The sequence below is a fragment of the Protopterus annectens genome, chromosome 6.part1, assembly GCF_019279795.1.
Source record: "Protopterus annectens isolate FY-2018-M chromosome 6.part1, PAN1.0, whole genome shotgun sequence".
NCBI classification, from domain to species: domain Eukaryota; kingdom Metazoa; phylum Chordata; order Ceratodontiformes; family Protopteridae; genus Protopterus; species Protopterus annectens.
The window spans coordinates 265,867,826-265,885,487 of record NC_056738.1 but is presented as its reverse complement, the minus strand read 5'-3'; the positions used below and the strand labels follow the sequence as shown (position 1 = coordinate 265,885,487).

General features: G+C 43.2%; 1 protein-coding gene across 2 annotated transcripts in view; it reads right to left on the bottom strand.

Moving 5' to 3' along the window:
• The window catches only part of LOC122805501 (putative methyltransferase DDB_G0268948), a 262,527-nt gene that overhangs the window by 194,489 nt on the left and 50,376 nt on the right, over positions 1–17,662 (bottom strand). The window contains exon 1 of one of the 2 annotated variants that reach the window (XM_044075692.1): positions 4,295–4,551. The exons of the other annotated variant lie outside the window; for it this stretch is intronic. Within the exon in view, the coding sequence (XP_043931627.1) occupies positions 4,295–4,405 (111 nt within the window). The 5' untranslated portion in view covers positions 4,406–4,551. Of the gene's footprint in view, positions 1–4,294; positions 4,552–17,662 lie in introns of those variants that run through there. 2 annotated transcript variants of the gene reach the window in all.

Genomic DNA, 17,662 nt, shown 5'->3' with positions numbered 1-17,662 from the left:
CCCACCACTTAGTCTTGTGTGGGTACAGTGATGTCTGATGCACAGCATGGCCAAATAATGCACTGCAAAGACTGGTGATTTATTACATGCATCAGTTTTATTCTTTGTTGTGCATGCAACAGTTTTATTTTCTGTTGTATGTGTTGTGGCCCAGATACTGTCTTTTTGCCAGTGCTGTAATGTATTGTGCTCCCCTCAACTTCACACGAGATACAGCTGCAGCCAGTTCCTCTGAAGACATCTCACTTGTCTCATTCTTTGCTGCTGCATCTGGTCTGTCAGCTCAGTGGTGTCTCTATGCTGTAACTGCTTATGTAGTATGATGTTGTGTAGCATGGTGAAGACCATAAACATCTTGCTGAAAGTCTCTGGAGAAAACTATGGCACACCACCAGATGTGTCTAAGCAACAGAAGCTGTCCTTCAGCAATCCAAACACAAGCTCAACAAGGTTAGGTACTGCAACTGAGTGCTATGATTGGACGATTTCAGATGGGGCTTATGAGCCACGATTCCAAGGCATATCCTGCAACACCAAACACACAACAGTGGATACAATTATGAGTGGCCTGTGACCTGCAATCATGGGGAAAGCTTATCAGACACTCTGTGGGTGCAATGTGTGCACCTACCAACTATATGATCCTGTGGAAAGTCATCCTGCTCAATCCCATGGCATACGTCATACATGTGCCACATAAAGGAATCATGAGAATTGCCTGGTACAATGTGTGCACCTACCAACTAGATGATCCTGTGGAAAGTCACCCTGCACAAACCCCTGGCATAGGTCATAAACGTGTCATATGAAGGAATCATGGAATTGCCAGGATGGCACTCAATCACATAGTAAATAACACCCTGTGCACTGCACACCATCTAGTAGTTAATGGAGTAGAAGCACTTCTGGTTTATGTACTGAAAGACAGTGGAACAGGCAGGGCTTTGACAGCAATGTGGTTGTAGTCCATAGCCCCCCAAACTTCTTAGAAATGGGCCATATTGTAGAATGCTCACTTGATGTTTCTCCTCTCATCTACTGTCTGTAGAAACCAAATTAGCTCCTCCACATGTTGCAGCCTCATATCAAGGAACTAGTGTACAATTCATGATGCAAAAGCCTGCAAACCACCAACAATGTCCATTGCTGAAAGCAGAAAAATCTCTATAGCGGGGATAGTTACCACTACACCTTCCTTACTGTCTACTAGGATAAGGATTCCGAGCATCCCCAATGATCTCATGTGAGGGATGCACATGCCTACAAACTCCTGCATGTTGTAGAGTTGATGGTATGTTAGCCTTAATGTCTGGTGGCCCAGTCTGAAACAGTGCTATGGGTGGCCACAAACAGATACAACTCTGATAATGTAAATGTTTCTTCTGGTAGCATATCATAGTAGGTTATCCTGTACACCAGAAAATCCTGGCATTCAGAATAACTGATCTCCATGACTCATTGCTCTAATTTTATATGTTTCTGGACTGCTCTGCCATGTTTGATGTTTACAATTGCATATTCCCATTACTCTCATCTGCATATCATTATGTGGTCATTTTCATGTAATATATACCACTCTGTTTTCCCCGCAGTGTGATGGAGCTACATATGCTTCTGAACTGCTACCTCCTTGCCCATCGATTTAAGTAAGCAACTTTGCGAAATGCAGTGTGCTACATTTGTCTGAATGCCATACTGTGTCTCTAGGTCAAATGTTTGCTTAACTGAAACTGAACTAATACATAGTAAACAAGTACTTATTATTTTCAGAAATAATATAGCTCATTCCAATTAATATGCTGCAGTATGTGTTATACTCTAAGCAAATGCACCCAGACGAATTAAACAGCAAATACTATGTACAAGATTCTTCAGCTCCTCCTGTTTCAGACCACAAAACTATAACAAAGTAATGTAAAGTATGTAATTCATTCCAATATCATTCTTGGACTGAGCCTCAATATAATCCTGGCTTATAACACTGCTCAAGTTTTCAATTTCAGGAATGCCAGAATTCCTGAATGAAATTAGAAAACACCTCAGTGCTTAATTGTTGCTGCTTCTAACACTGCAAATGTCATCCAAACTATTTGTTTACTAGAAACTAAAATGAACAATTTGCAAGACATTTCTTATTAGCACCAGCACTTACTCCATGATATTTATTTAGAACTACTGCTCTCAGGGTTATAACAGTAGGGCAGGTACAGTATAACAGTGTGGTTACAAACAGCATCTTGCAAATTATCTTCATATAACTCAACTTCCTAGATGAAATTTCATGAAAACATACTTTGCTGTTTCAAAAACCATCTGCATTTCAAATCAATTCAGATTTGGTCAACCAAGTTACTACTGTAAACAGAGCCATCTATTGCATGTAAGGGATGCAGGATAAAGAAAAAAAGAAAGAAGGTGAAAAAAACAGATTGCCTTGCCCTTAATCAGCCCTCCTTGCAGCATCATGTTTTTCTTTTGGTGCTGCTGCTTGATGCTTAGGCCTTACCTTCATTTGTGATGGTCCATGTCATGCTGCAGCAAGCTTGTAAACCAATAAAAGTGTTTCCAATTCCCCTCTACTAGCAGTATTGTTCTGTTTCCCCTCTGTAGTGAAAGGTGAGAGTGCAGGAAAAACCTTAACATACACAGGTTGTTCATCAATACTAAAGATTTACACCAGCAGTGTAGCCTCACTGATTAATGCTACATCAACCGAATTTTATACCTTTTCAGTATAACTGTTGCTCCGTCCTCCAGCAATGCACCTAGGCAGAGTACTTTTTCTTGAAAAATCAAAGAACTTTGCAATCTGATGTCTGGCGAAGCTGTTGCTGCCACTATTCAGTAGGGTAACTATTAAAAAAAAAGCAGGGTGTCCACATACTGTACCTGCTCCTTGGATATAAACTCCGGAAGAGCGGCCCCATTCTTATTTTCTAGGAGCCCTGAAAGTCACATATTTTCTTTGTCTTCCTGGCCTCTGATGAATCCATACTTCATATAACGGGTCATTCAGGAAGTCATCCTTCGGGTTACAGCTGCCTGCTCTTCTATCTGCATCTTGATTAGCACAGTGGTCTGCTGATGCTGGCTTGGCTGGGCAGCATGGATTGCCTTTGCTTCCACTAAACATTCAGCACCCCAGCTGCAAGCCCCAATATTGCATCACAGACATCATAAGGTACAAAGGCATCAACAAGCGTACCTGTAATTTACTGACCATGCTTCTTTCCATGATCGCTTTAAGTGTTTTTTCTGTCTCAGTCCAACATTTCTCACTCATTGTCTACAGTCAGCACTCGTAATGTCTCCATTACTTTCTTTTACCTACACACACACAGCTGGCAATGTTTCTATTTTTAATTTAACTGCCTGAAGTTCCAGCTAATCAGTGAGTTTAGACAGCCATATTATCATGCTAACCACAAGCACCATTTTTTAATTACCTTTAACTTCACACAAGCAAATAACATAACCACCTGCATGGATTCCTTACATTTGGTGACAGAGATGAGGGCAAGATTAGCAGCTGAAGGCTGACCACATTCCGTCATTTATTAAGAAAATATAGCCCACCCTAAGGTGCTCCAGTCTTGTAGCAGATTACAATTAATTGGAGTAGCACGGGTTTTCCCCCCATTCAGATTTTTTCAGCATAACTCAGTTTGGTGAAATAAATGTTAGGGGTCATATGTTTTAAACAAGGTTTCATAGGTCTGCATGAGACACAACACTGACATTACCTGCCCCAACCTTTTAAACTCCTTTCAAACAGGACCGTGTATGTCACTGTCACTTAGAACAACTTCAAGCACTGATATGGAAAAAAAATATCTTTACAGCCAAAAGAAGGCATGCAAAAAGGCATTTTAGATGAACTCATTTTTTCCTGAGGCAGTACTGGTCAGAACATTAATAAATTACCAATTCCCATCAACTCAGGAGACCACCAGCAAATGTCCAACTGTGTAAAAGACATTTAATTACCAAAAATTATTCCCATACACGCTAGAATGACTTCTTTGTCATCTATGAACATCAACCAGAACTGCTTAGTGATTCTTTCTAGAAATAGGCATTTTGAGACAAATACAGACATGCTTTTTTCCTTATATCTGTATATATTCAATAACAGCTGTCAAGCATGCCTTACCTTTTATATCTGTATATATTCACTAACAGCTGTCGAGCATGCCTTACCTTTTATATCTGTATATATTCACTAACAGCTGTCGAGCATGCCTTACCTTTTATATCTGTATATATTCACCAACAGCTGTCGAGCATGCCTTACCTTTTTCTGTACAAAGGCAAGTACCATTTCTTTCAGTTCGTCAGGAATACCAGGTCGGTACTTGTGATAGGCAGCTGCATGATCCCGCCCTTCAAACAGTCTTACTGCCATTATGCCCTTTTGTTCTACTGTTTTTTTACTGGATTACAAATTCTGTTTAAAACCAAAATGAACAAACAAGTTTGCCAATTACAGTTCTGTCATCTGGTCTGGTTCAAAATATCCAGACCATCCAAAAAATACAATTTTTAACTTAAAAATCTAATTCAACTTCATACAATGTGACTTTTGCCATACTGCAACATGGATGTTTTATACTTTTTCTCATTAGTACTTTGGACTAGGAAATGATGTCAGTGTACAGCAAAAACTAAAAAAGGCTGGGTGAGTACCCCCCACACACACACACACACACCACAGCTGACAATTTGTACAAAAGAGTATGTTTACTGTGGCCAGTATTAGCCTAACTAGCAACAGCCAAACTTCATTTCATATCCTACCTGAAGATGTTATCTGAAGTTACCTTTAAGTTCACCTAAGGCACATAATAGTGCATCTGAAGACAAGTATATAAGACTGTGCAGAGATATGTTGACAGCAACTAGTCGTTTAAAAACCTATTATATCACAAATCTTCAAGTAGCTGCAATTTTGTAAAAAAAAAAAAGACACAAAGGGGAGGGGAGTAAATTCATTTCTTGTCTAGAAAATGCACTGTATGCATTTGGTTCCAGCTGAATATTAATTAGGATCACAGAAATGCTAAAAAGGAAAAACTACTATTTTAAAATTTCATCTCAAGAACAGCAGATCTAAGAAGAACTGCAACATTTTTTTTAAGTGTTAGCATTTACATAAATGTCACAGATGAAAAGTGCAGCCTAATATGTAAAACATACAGCTACAAAAACTTTCAGACAGTATATTAACTCATTAGTATTTTGAAACATAAAATTTACCTTTTCTTCCTAACAAAGCAAGGAAAATATTTAAGAATCTAAACATGTGCTGGCTATTGTGTGGATCACTGGACCTTGGCCTTGTGCAAGAGTGGATCTGGAAATAAGAGTGATCTTTATGCAAGATTTAGTGTTCTCTCTTACCAGTGGTTCCTTTACTGTAATGTACTTCTACTCGAGCTACACTGTACTACTTTTTTTTTCTTTCAAGAAAAAGAGTGGGAAGCCATTACATCCCTCCTACAAATGGAATTAAAAAGGAAAAGGAAAACTACCAGAATGTTACAGAGGTAACGTCTAAGCACGCTCACTACCCTCTGTGACATTCTGAGAGCTATGGAAATACATGGGCAAGGTCCATCGCTCTACACTACTCCCTACGTGTTGAATACATTTGTACGAGGGTTAACCAGTAGGATGGGCAAGGTCCATCGCTCTACACTACTCCCTACATGTTGAATACATTTGTACGAGGGTTAACCAGTAGGATGGGCAAGGTCCATCGCTCTACACTACTCCGTACGTGTTGAATACATTTGTACGAGGGTTAACCAGTAGGATGGGCAAGGTTCATCGCGCTACACTACTCCGTACGTGTTGAATACATTTGTACGAGGGTTAACCAGTAGGATCGGCAAGGTCCATCGCTCTACACTACTCCCTACGTGTTGAATACATTTGTACGAGGGTTAACCAGTAAGATGGGCAAGGTCCATCGTTCTACACTACTCCCTACGTGTTGAATACATTTGTACGAGGGTTAACCAGTAGGATGGGCAAGGTCCATCGCTCTACACTACTCCCTACGTGTTGAATACATTTGTACGAGGGTTAACCAGTAGGATGAGCAAGGTCCATCGCTCTACACTACTCCCTACGTGTTGAATACATTTGTACGAGGGTTAACCAGTAGGATGGGCAAGGTCCATCGCTCTACACTACTCCGTACGTGTTGAATACATTTGTACGAGGGTTAACCAGTAGGATGGGCAAGGTCCATCGCTCTACACTACTCCATACGTGTTGAATACATTTGTACGAGGGTTAACCAGTAGGATGGGCAAGGTCCATCGCTCTACACTACTCTCTACGTGTTGAATACATTTGTACGAGGGTTAACCAGTAGGATGGGCAAGGTCCATCGCTCTACACTACTCCCTATGTGTTGAATACATTTGTACGAAGGTTAACCAGTAGGATGGGCAAGGTCCATCGCTCTACACTACTCTCTACGTGTTGAATACATTTGTACGAGGGTTAACCAGTAGGATGGGCAAGGTCCATTGCTCTACACTACTCCCTACGTGTTGAATACATTTGTACGAGGGTTAACCAGTAGGATGGGCAAGGTCCATCGCTCTACACTACTCCGTACGTGTTGAATACATTTGTACGAGGGTTAACCAGTAGGATGGGCAAGGTCCATCGCTCTACACTACTCCCTACGTGTTGAATACATTTGTACGGGGGTTAACCAGTAGGATGGGCAAGGTCCATCGCTCTACACTACTCCGTACGTGTTGAATACATTTGTACAAGGGTTAACCAGTAGGATGGGCAAGGTCCATCGCTCTACACTACTCCCTACGTGTTGAATATATTTGTATGAGGGTTAACCAGTAGAATGGGCAAGGTCCATCGCTCTACACTACTCCCTACGTGTTGAATACATTTGTACGAGGGTTAACCAGTAGGATGGGCAAGGTCCATCGCTCTACACTACTCCGTACGTGTTGAATACATTTGTATGAGGGTTAACCAGTAGGATGGGCAAGGTCAATCGCTCTACACTACTCCCTACGTGTTGAATACATTTGTACGAGGGTTAACCAGTAGGATGGGCAAGGTCCATCACTCTACACTACTCCGTATGTGTTGAATACATTTGTACGAGGGTTAACCAGTAGGATGGGCAAGGTCAATCGCTCTACACTACTCCCTACGTGTTGAATACATTTGTACGAGGGTTAATCAGTAGGATGGGCAAGTTCCATCGCTCTACACTACTCCCTACGTGTTGAATACATTTGTACGAGGGTTAACCAGTAGGATGGGCAAGGTCCATCGCTCTACACTACTCCCTACGTGTTGAATACATTTGTACGAGGGTTAACCAGTAGGATGGGCAAGGTCCATCGCTCTACACTACTCCCTACGTGTTGAATACATTTGTACGAGGGTTAACCAGTAGGATGGGCAAGGTCCATTGCTCTACACTACTCCTACGTGTTGAATACATTTGTACGAGGGTTAACCAGTAGGATGGGCAAGGTCCATCACTCTACACTACTCCCTACGTGTTGAATACATTTGTACGAGGGTTAACCAGTAGGATGGGCAAGGTCCATCGCTCTACACTACTCCCTACATGTTGAATACATTTGTACGAGGGTTAACCAGTAGGATGGGCAAGGTCCATCGCTCTACACTACTCCCTACGTGTTGAATACATTTGTACGAGGGTTAACCAGTAGGATGGGCAAGGTCCATCGCTCTACACTACTCCCTACGTGTTGAATACATTTGTACAAGGGTTAACCAGTAGGATGGGCAAGGTCCATCGCTCTACACTATTCCCTACATGTTGAATACATTTGTACGAGGGTTAACCAGTAGGATGGGCAAGGTCCATCGCTCTACACTACTCCCTATGTGTTGAATACATTTGTACGAGGGTTAACCAGTAGGATGGGCAAGGTCCATCGCTCTACACTACTCCCTATGTGTTGAATATATTTGTACGAGGGTTAACCAGTAGGACTTTTTCCCAGCTGAAAGACAGGCCATGCACCAGCACTCATAAATCTGTTTATGTGCCATACAAACAGACCGAGACAATCACAGCCAATCTTAGGCATAAGCAAACCAGTCGCCTAGGGCGCTATCACTTTGAAGGGAAGAGGAGCGACTTTGCAGACCTCAGTTCATCATCATCATCATCATCATCATCACATTGATGACCAGGCCTCATTTATCCACATTTTAATGGCTACTTAAGTTTCTTTTAGCCAATCATCCTCCATAGAAATGATCAGGATTTTTGGACTGGTTTAGTGTCACTTTATTTAATCTGGCTCTAGGTGTGAAATAACATGACAATGTGTGCAGGACAGCAGAGGTATTGTTCATATTTACTAATATGTGCCTGCCTCTCCATGGTTCCACTTTCCTCAGGGGCGGTGCTGCTTTATTTTACAGATGGTAGGCTGTTTCTAAGCAAAAGGGCTGGCATAAGGGTGAGTTGTGAAATAAGAAAATTATAGGTAAAACTGTAGGTAAGAAAAAGGGGCATTGACCACTGGGATCAGAAGCATGAAATTCAGCCAAATGTCTTGTGCTAAACTGTTTAATTCATTGAGAAAGAAGGATACCTTCAGGGAATAAGACTTTTTAAGTGACTTTACTAGATGTGAAAAAACAAGTTATGCCATCATACCAGATATTTGTTTTCCTTAAGAAAAAACATATACATATATTCAGGACAGGACGACATGTATTCCCATGTCTATGTAAATACTGGTTTACAAAAGCTGACATTATGAAATAATTTAGATAGTCTGAAAACATATCTACCCTATATGCAAAACCTTCTTTGCAGGCAACAACTGGTAAATGATATTTCTTCAGAAATAATCAAGATTTAGAAAGTGGGGGCTATTGAGAAGCAAACTGCACAGTGAGGTAAGTGAAATAGCAGGATGACTGGCCACTCGCCAGGGGGGATGCAGAGACACACACAGTGCTGTACTAGCTGAAAAAATTGTGTGGCATGCTCTGCATGCAAATGATTGCATCATGAGATGCAAATGAATGGTAATGTGCTAATGAGATCCATCTTATATGTATAGGTGAAACAAAACATGGCATGATTCAGAAATGTATAAAAATGCTGTCCAATGAGCTGTGGTGACCAACTTATCAGAATGCCATCAGGTGGCAAAGTGGCACAGCAGATAGCATTGTTGACTCACAGCAAGAGGTTCCTTGATTCGATTCTCGGCTGGAGTCCTTTCTATGCAAAGTCTGCATGTCCTCCCTGTGTTTGAGTGGATTTTGTCTGGGGTGCTCTGGTTTCCTCCCATACTCCAAAGACATGCAGCAGGTGCACTGGACAATCTAAACTGGCCATAGGGGTGACAGTGCAGTGTGGAAGAACTACCGTGGCAAGGCTAGCCACCCGGTGGTGTAAACCTTGGCTCTAGATGATTGTCAATATTGAGGTAACATCCCAACCCCATGTGCGAAATGGGCAAAGGGCTTGTGGACTGATGGATGGATGGAGCTGTATCACTCATGTTAAGATGTTAGGACTAACATCTGCTTTAGCTAGTCAGAATATGTTAGCAGATGCTTTGGAAGCTTGTGTCTACTGTGCTGCATGTTACTGCCTTTCATGTCTTAGGACAGTCAATCAGTCAGCAGATGACATGCTATCACTTTCATGACCAAGATACAGTTGACCACTACTGCGTGGACAGAGAAATCATGGAGGTGTTCAAGGGGGATGAATGGACTGCTGGACTGCCAATCACAGTTGGACTTGAATGTTTGTGCATTAACCATCCTTGATAAGGGAAACTTTCAGTGTGTGACAAGGGACAAGTTAGGAGTTTTACATACCTCAGCCTTTACAATCATATACCAATTCTTACACAAGATACTAATGCATGTAGAGGAGGACATGTGATTTCCATGGACAGCACAGCGGAGAACCAGCACTATGCAGGCATTCTTCAAACAAACAACCTCCCAAAGCTCCTGTTAACAAGCCCACTCCTTCTTCATATGGAATCCAGAATACCCACCAGAAGGGTTTCCACTCCATCAACTGTCAGATGATGTGCAGTGCACAAGGCATAAGGTGTGCCATCCAGATGGTTCCCACAATTGACACAAGTGCAACATATAACAGCATTTCATGTGGGAGGACTCTCCACAAGGTAATTAAGTGGGTAAGTGCACACATATTGCTAACCATAGAGGTAATGAAGATCCTGCCCCAAGAACCCCAGGTATCAGACCACTTATATTATTTGCCTTGTATCATACCATTTAGAATGGTACTTGCCTCACAGACCCAAGGTACAGAATTTGATTCTCATCTCTGGGAGGGAAACTGGCCAGACTTAAAATGGTCTACAGGGTAGCTAGCTTAGTAATCAGTTATGAACCTATTTTCTGTTACCTGTAGCAAGTGATGCTGCATACACTTATGAGTCATGCATGATGTCCCCCAAACTGTCGTAGAAATTGTGTATAATACCATACTATCACAAACACAGTATGCTCTGGAGACCTCCAGAATAATATCTGGTCTGCTCAATGTTATAAAATACATGTTGTGAAAACTGTTACAGCAAGAGGAGCTAGGTAAGGAGTGGTCAGAGGAAGTGTCATCAGTTGATCAGCATGCATGGCGCAGGGAAATGCAATATGTCATGACACAGACAAAGAAGCAGTGTCTAGTCCATGCCTATGGGGCATGACAAAATAAACACATATTTAATGCATGTATTTACATATTGAAGCTGTACATTAAAGTGCACTGACTGGCCACTCTATCAGGCTTTACCCTAACCACATCAGCCAAAGGAGTGGGCAGGGCACACATCATTATTTGCAAAGATAGGGATGGACAATTCTAAAGGACAGCAATGCTAGCAAGGTGGTAGTATCGCGGATGATGCCTGTAGTAAGCATGTACATGGCTAGGAGGGTTTGATGATGCTGGAGATCATGTCCTCAGGTGATGGGGTGGAGCTTCCAGAGAAGGAATGCTGGCTGGGCATACCATGTGGCATTGCACAGTCATATCTGGAGGCAGCTGCTCCACAGAACATCACACCACATCTGCTGTATGTGTGGAAATGCTGCTGTGGCCCCTGTAATGTATGTCTGGCTGACACATAGCATCCAGTCCTCCAAGGTCACACATGGATATGTGTTACTCATGGTTTGACTACAGGGGAGTTGGGAGGTTTTGAACTATGAGAGCCTGAGCAGGACATTCAAGTGGATGTGTCCAAAGTGGAGCAAAACAAACATCAGGCATGTCCCAGTGAGCTGGGGTGAATGCCACACTGGAACCAGATAAACATCAGCCTTGTCCACTTCAGGTGTCATAGTCGGGGGTGGAAACCAAAGTGGATCTGCTCGAGCATTAGCCATGTCCAGCTCAGTGTCAATGACTGGGGTCTTGGGAACAGTGTGCCATCTATGTTAACTGACTCTGTGCTCCTGCAGTCTACAATCATCCTCCTACCAGGATCATGATGGCCGGTTCCCTGCAGCTGCAAATATGCACTTCTGGCTATGCCAGTGCTACAGGCTCTCACTGTTATAACAGTTTTCAATGTACAGTGTTATGTAGCATGATGCAGGCCACAGATATCTTGCTGCATTTCTCTGGAGCACACTGTAGTGCATAACCCGACATATGCAAGTGAAGCTTCAGCACTCTGAACACTCATTCAACAATGTTGTGTGTTTACATGGTGAACTTCTCCAGCCCCTATTCACAGTCACTGGTTGAATTCTTTATTTACTCCACACACCATGGTGGGCAGCTTTGACATAGTCTGATTAGTGGCCATCTGTGAATGAATTACAGTGTTGTACATCCAATGATTAATGCCAAGGGTAACACACTTGTCACAGAATGCCCAAGTATCATGACACAGATAACCACCTACATACCTCTACTTTTACGTGTGTGCGTCTGAGATGCACTGAGGCCCTGTGATGCTGTGTGCATTGGTGCCTATTGTGTCAGGTGTAAGGTTGACATAGATGGAACATCCTGTGCTAAACACAGATGATGCTGGAGGTTTATCCTGGACCTATAAAATCCCCTCAGCTGTGGGAGTGGGGAGTATGGCCTCAATTGGTAACATTGCTGACACTGCCACATGTTCACAGACTGTGCCGGGTGCATGCTACCATCAAGCCTCTACGGACTCACGGACATCAGGTATGTGTTGACTTGCTGCACCAGATCCTCAGTGTGAAACGTGGTATATGTGTGACTCATACAATCATGTAGCATACAGATACTGCTACATGCCAAGAATATGCATAACCTATGGATACATACATACCTTGAGAAGCAGGTTTACTCAGTTGCAGTCCTGATGTTCTTCAGATAGAAAAATTCAGAAAGTATATCCTAGGCAATATTGTACAAGGATGGGATATGCCACTAGTCACCTGGTGCATCCCCCAGAGAAGCCTGGGCAATTACATTTTGTAGAGCAGGTGGTCTCAATGCCAGTTCTGATGTCCCTGTGTGACATAAATGTAGACTTCCATGTGTGAATATACCATGACAACAATGCTATTCAGTGTCCTACAGGAAAGGAACGTGCCACTACTCAATTACAATATCCTCAACAGCTACTCAGGCAGTGATTACTCTGATTTAATCCACTTCCTGGGAATTAGGGTGCTGTGTGTGCCACCAGTGAGGCACAGTAAAACTCCTCAGAGTCTATTAGCTGGTGCTTTGTTAGGGGTGCATCACTGGTAGTCAACCTGTCCCCAGCTATGTCTTGATTCTTTGTCTTTGTATTAAGGATCATGTCAGTGACCCTGTGATGCACCTGCACCACCAATCTATAGTGACCATCCACTGCAATGAAGTCCCACACCAGTCCCTGCCACACTAGATTCTGAAAGGCATTGTCCACTTTATCCCTGTCCAAAATACACCTACCCTATCTTTATAGGGACTCTGTTTCCTGTGTGGTAAACCTCTCTAGGCACTGCCATTCATTTAGGTTCATAAGTTCACAGGTGTGTACTAGACCAACGGTCCTGGAGCCATTACAAGCCTAGCCCATAAATGCCCTGGCATCACCATTAGTTCTCAGTGCCTCTATCAAGTAGAGCCACCGGAGTGATCCCTGAGGTGAATTTTCTATTTCCCATCCACTCATCAAGATTTCTCTTGAAAAGGGCCAGTGAGGTGCTCTGGTTAACATGTATGGGAAGTCTATTCCAGAGCATGGGCAGTCTCTGGGTTATGAACCTGTCCCTCCAGCATGTTCTGTTGATTGTGATAATGAGATTGAGGTCCCTGGAGCGTGTAGTATGCAGGGATTGGTATTTCTTTAGGTGTAACATTTCTAACAGGGCTGGATCAGACATGGCTTTGTAAGTCAAGCAGAGATTGCCTTTTAATAGACGATATGAGACAGAGAAAAGCTGGAGTTTTTTGAGTCTGTCCATGTAGGGCATGTGTTTAAGGCCTAGGATCCTCTTCATGAGGTACTTGTGTGGCCTTTCCAGCTGTTGCAAGTGTTTAGTGAGGTACATGCCAAATGACTGGTCTAATACTCGAGGATTGGCCTAATGAGGGAAGAGTAGAGAGAGATGATAAGTTCTTTATTCCTGGATGTAAAACCCTTGGTAATGAGATGTGCCACATAGAAGGACTTTCTGACCACAGTGGCAATGTGGTGGTCGAAGAAGAGGTTGCTGTCAATCTGTGTCCCCAGATCTCCTAGAACGCCTTCAGTGTTCAGTGGGCTACCATCAATGTGGTAATAAGTGGGAACTGAATTTTTCCCAAAGGGAATGATGACACATTTTTTGGCACCAAGCTTAAGGCCATGGTTTCGACATCAGTCGTTGGTCTTAGTGAGGCCTTTCTGTAGGATGTCTACATCACTTGGGGGAGTTAATAATGGCTCCCAGTTTGCAATCGTCAGCAAACTTGGTCAGCCAGAGTCCCTCTGTGTTGGACTGGACTTCTGAGAAGTAGATGCCAAACAGGAGAGGACTCAGGACCGATCCCTGTGGGACTCCACTCGTGACTGGTCGGCAGTCTGACTTGGAGTCTACTACTGTCACACTGTGCATTCTATCTGTGAGCAAATTTGCAACCCACCTAGTGATATAGGGGTTGATGCCTAGTTTGGTGAGTCTATCAATAATTCCTAAGTGGGGAATGGTATCAAAGGCCTTGGCCAGATCAAGGTAGGCTGTATGAACTGCCTTGCCCTCCATCCACAGCTCCGGTGACTTGAATCAAAGAAGTCAACCAGGTTGAGCAGGCATGATCTACCTTTCACAAAACCAAATTGTGTGGGATCCAGAGTTTGGAGATTCCCTATAGCCTTGTTAATTAGGTCCATGATGATGCTCTCCATAGCCTTACATATCAGACCCATCAGGCTAATGGGGTGATAATTCCCAGGGTCTGTAATCACTCCCCCTTTATGGAGAGGGATGACTGTAGCAGTGTGCCATTCTGTAGGGACAAAGCCTGAGGTGAGACTGTGATTGAACAGGGCACACAGGTGTGGTGCCAGTTCACTTTGTAGTTCATGTAGAACACATCCAGTGATATCATTGGGTCACATGGAAGTTGTATCCTTGACCTTGGACAATGCAGTTTTAACCTGTGCTGCAGTAATGCTGGGTGCCTGGCATTCTTTCGATATTGTGATTGGTCCTTTGGGGGGAAAAGAGAGGTAAAGCTGGCACTGAATCTGTCGGCTAGTATGTTGGCAATATCTGTTGGCTCAGTATAGGAGGTAGCATTTTGCAGTAACTCAAAGCAAATCTGGCTATTGCCATGGACATTCTTGATATAACTGTAGAAGGCTTTGTGGTTGTTTTTAGTGTCTGCTGCAATTCTGCCTTCATAGCTAGCTTTACAGATTTTGATGAGGGATCTCAACTTTTTGTCGAGGCTAATAAGGGAGTTTTTCCAGTCTTGGGACTTCACCTTTTTCTGCAACAGTTTCTTCCTTCTGTTGTAGAGTTTGTTAATGGCAGGGGACCACCAGATTGGCTTCCTTTTTCTGGAGGAGAGCGTCTTGGTTCTGTTGGGTATGGCTAGTTCCATGCATTTATGTACGTGTTCGTACAGTGCACTGGTGTAAGATTCGGCGGACATGCACCTATTTTCCATTTGTATGGGTGCCGTGAAGTTAGCCACCTCTGTTTTTAGGAGCGCAAAGTCAACTTTGGAGAAGTTTTTCATGGTGGTTACTTTTGATGGTGGTCTGGGTGAGATGTGGATTTCCATGGTAATTAGTTTGTGGTCAGATCTAACCAGAGAGGAATTGACTATTGGTGTTGAGCAACGGTTGCCCATGTTAGTAATAACCAGGTCAAGGATGTTGCTTTCTCTAGTGGGGGTAAGAATGAGCTGGTCCAGCGCATTGGACTTGAGGAATTCCAGGCAGCGTTGGGCAAGTGTATTGGTGCACAAGTAGTTTTCCCAGTTGATGGAGGGGTAGTTGAAATCACCCAGTATGAGTGTTGTGTTGGACTCTAATAGTTTCCAGGGTACTTAGGAACATGGAGTGAGAGTCTTGGGACATGGTTGGGGACGTATAGTGGTCTACGACGTGAATCACTTTCTTACCCACTGTTAGTTGTACCTGAAGTATCTCTGATGCGTTATGCTGGGCTACTAGTCTGGAGGTATACATATCCTTTATGAATATGGACACACCACAAGTTTTGGACCATGTTCTGGGGTCGAAAGGTGTGGAATGAGTTATAGCCTGGTAGCGCCGGGGTGCTTTCTGCTGCTTTAAACCAAGTCTCTATTACAGAACAAATGTCGATGTTCTCCATTTTGAGGAGTGCTTCGAGCGAGTGCATCTTGAGATTTAGACTTCTAGTGTTGAGCAGCATGACACTCAGAGATTGCATTTATTTATAGCTTTTATGGTGTAATTTGGTCTTTGGAATATTGCCTAAAAAAGGCACTACAGGGGTGGCAAGAGCCTTAGCCAGTATCCAGAAACCTAGGGATGACAAATGCAGGCCATCTCTGGCAAAGCATCAAGGTCTGTCAATCATGTCATCCCAAGCAGACAGATACTGGATCCCCTTAAAATGACACCAGAAACTTAGCCAGTTGTTGAAGTCAATCATTTTCTGCTTGTACTGCGGTATCATTCTGGGCAATGGTAGGATGCAGCTCAGGGCTAGGGTCATACCTGCCTGGGCCACATAATCAGAGAGCTCCTCCATGTCTCTTTTCATGTAGTTCAGGGAGGTGCATCTCAGGTCATTCACATCCACAGGGACAATGACAGAGTCATACTTGTACTTGCTGTGGAGTGACCTGAGTGAGTATGTTATATGTCAGATCCTGGCATCTGACAGCTTAATGTTACCTTCTCCTTATTCAACCTGGTGAGTGGGACATCAGTGTGCCTCACGACCGAGTCACCTATGATTAGTGTATCGGGCAAGCTGTTTTGCCTTAGGGGCTTAGGTCGAGGGGCACACTGTGTAGGTGCGCAACGTGTCTTGTGATTTGTGCTGTGTTGTGGTGGTCGAGTGCATTTCTGATTTGAAGGTCTCTGCTGTTTGGGTAATTTCTATTGAGAGCCTCTGCGAAGGTGGGTGTGTGGTTTGTGTTTTTATGTGAGAGCTGTGATGGTGGGTGTTCTGGAGGGCTATGTGTTCCATGTGGTGTGGTGCAGGTGTTGACCTTCTCCTCTTGACCAGCTATTCCGGTCTTGGCTGGAGAGTACATGTCTTCCAGTTTGGATATATAAGTGCATCTTTCAAAGTCTCAGTGTTGGGAGGTAAGAGGAGAGGGTTGTCTGTGTACATGAGGCAGTTGCTATACTGCCTCAGAATGCCCAAGTTCACCAAGTTAATAGGAGAAAGCACAGGGAACTGACCTTTAGACATGCCAGGAGGGATGGTCATTATTAATAAGTACTGGAGCGTTTTCCTTACTGGATGTTTAGTGCTGTTAGCACTTACGTGTGCTACAATAATTGCTACAAGAAGCCAGATGAAGTGCTAGGTGAATAAGCTAGTTAAATGGAAGAGAGAAGAGAACTAGCAAGATCTATGGGAAAAACTGAAGAGCAGACCTTCTGGCACCGGTAACAGTTTTCCTTAGCTTAGTGACGCTGCACAGCGTGCAAACACGGGCTTGTAAAGCAGAAAGTTGAAAGGGAGCTAGAAACCACTCCTTTTGTGGTAGATAGGCTACCTAGTGCTTACCACTCCCACTGATAAGCTGAGAGGCTTCCCTCTAACACAGATAGGTCTGAGGAACTCTACAATACAGTCCTGAATACAGCAAATTTGTATCTGGACTATTCACTACTCTAGTAACAGGAAAGGTGGGAAAACAAGCTAGAACTTTTTTTTTAAAGATAACAGTAGCAAACGAGCAAACTGATTTAAACAAATTAACCAATAAAAAAGCTCAAAACTGAGGCCTGTTCCACCAGTCTTCAATCAGACAAGTTCTAGCTGCACACTCCTGCCCCTAGGGTGCAGGGGAACCTTCTCCAAGAAAAGATGGCCTGGATTAGTGCTCAGGTTATACAAACAAAGCTAGATTCAGCAGGTCTGAATCTAGTCTATGCTACAGAAAACAAGGCATACCAATTTCAGAAAGAAACTGTTCAAATAAGCA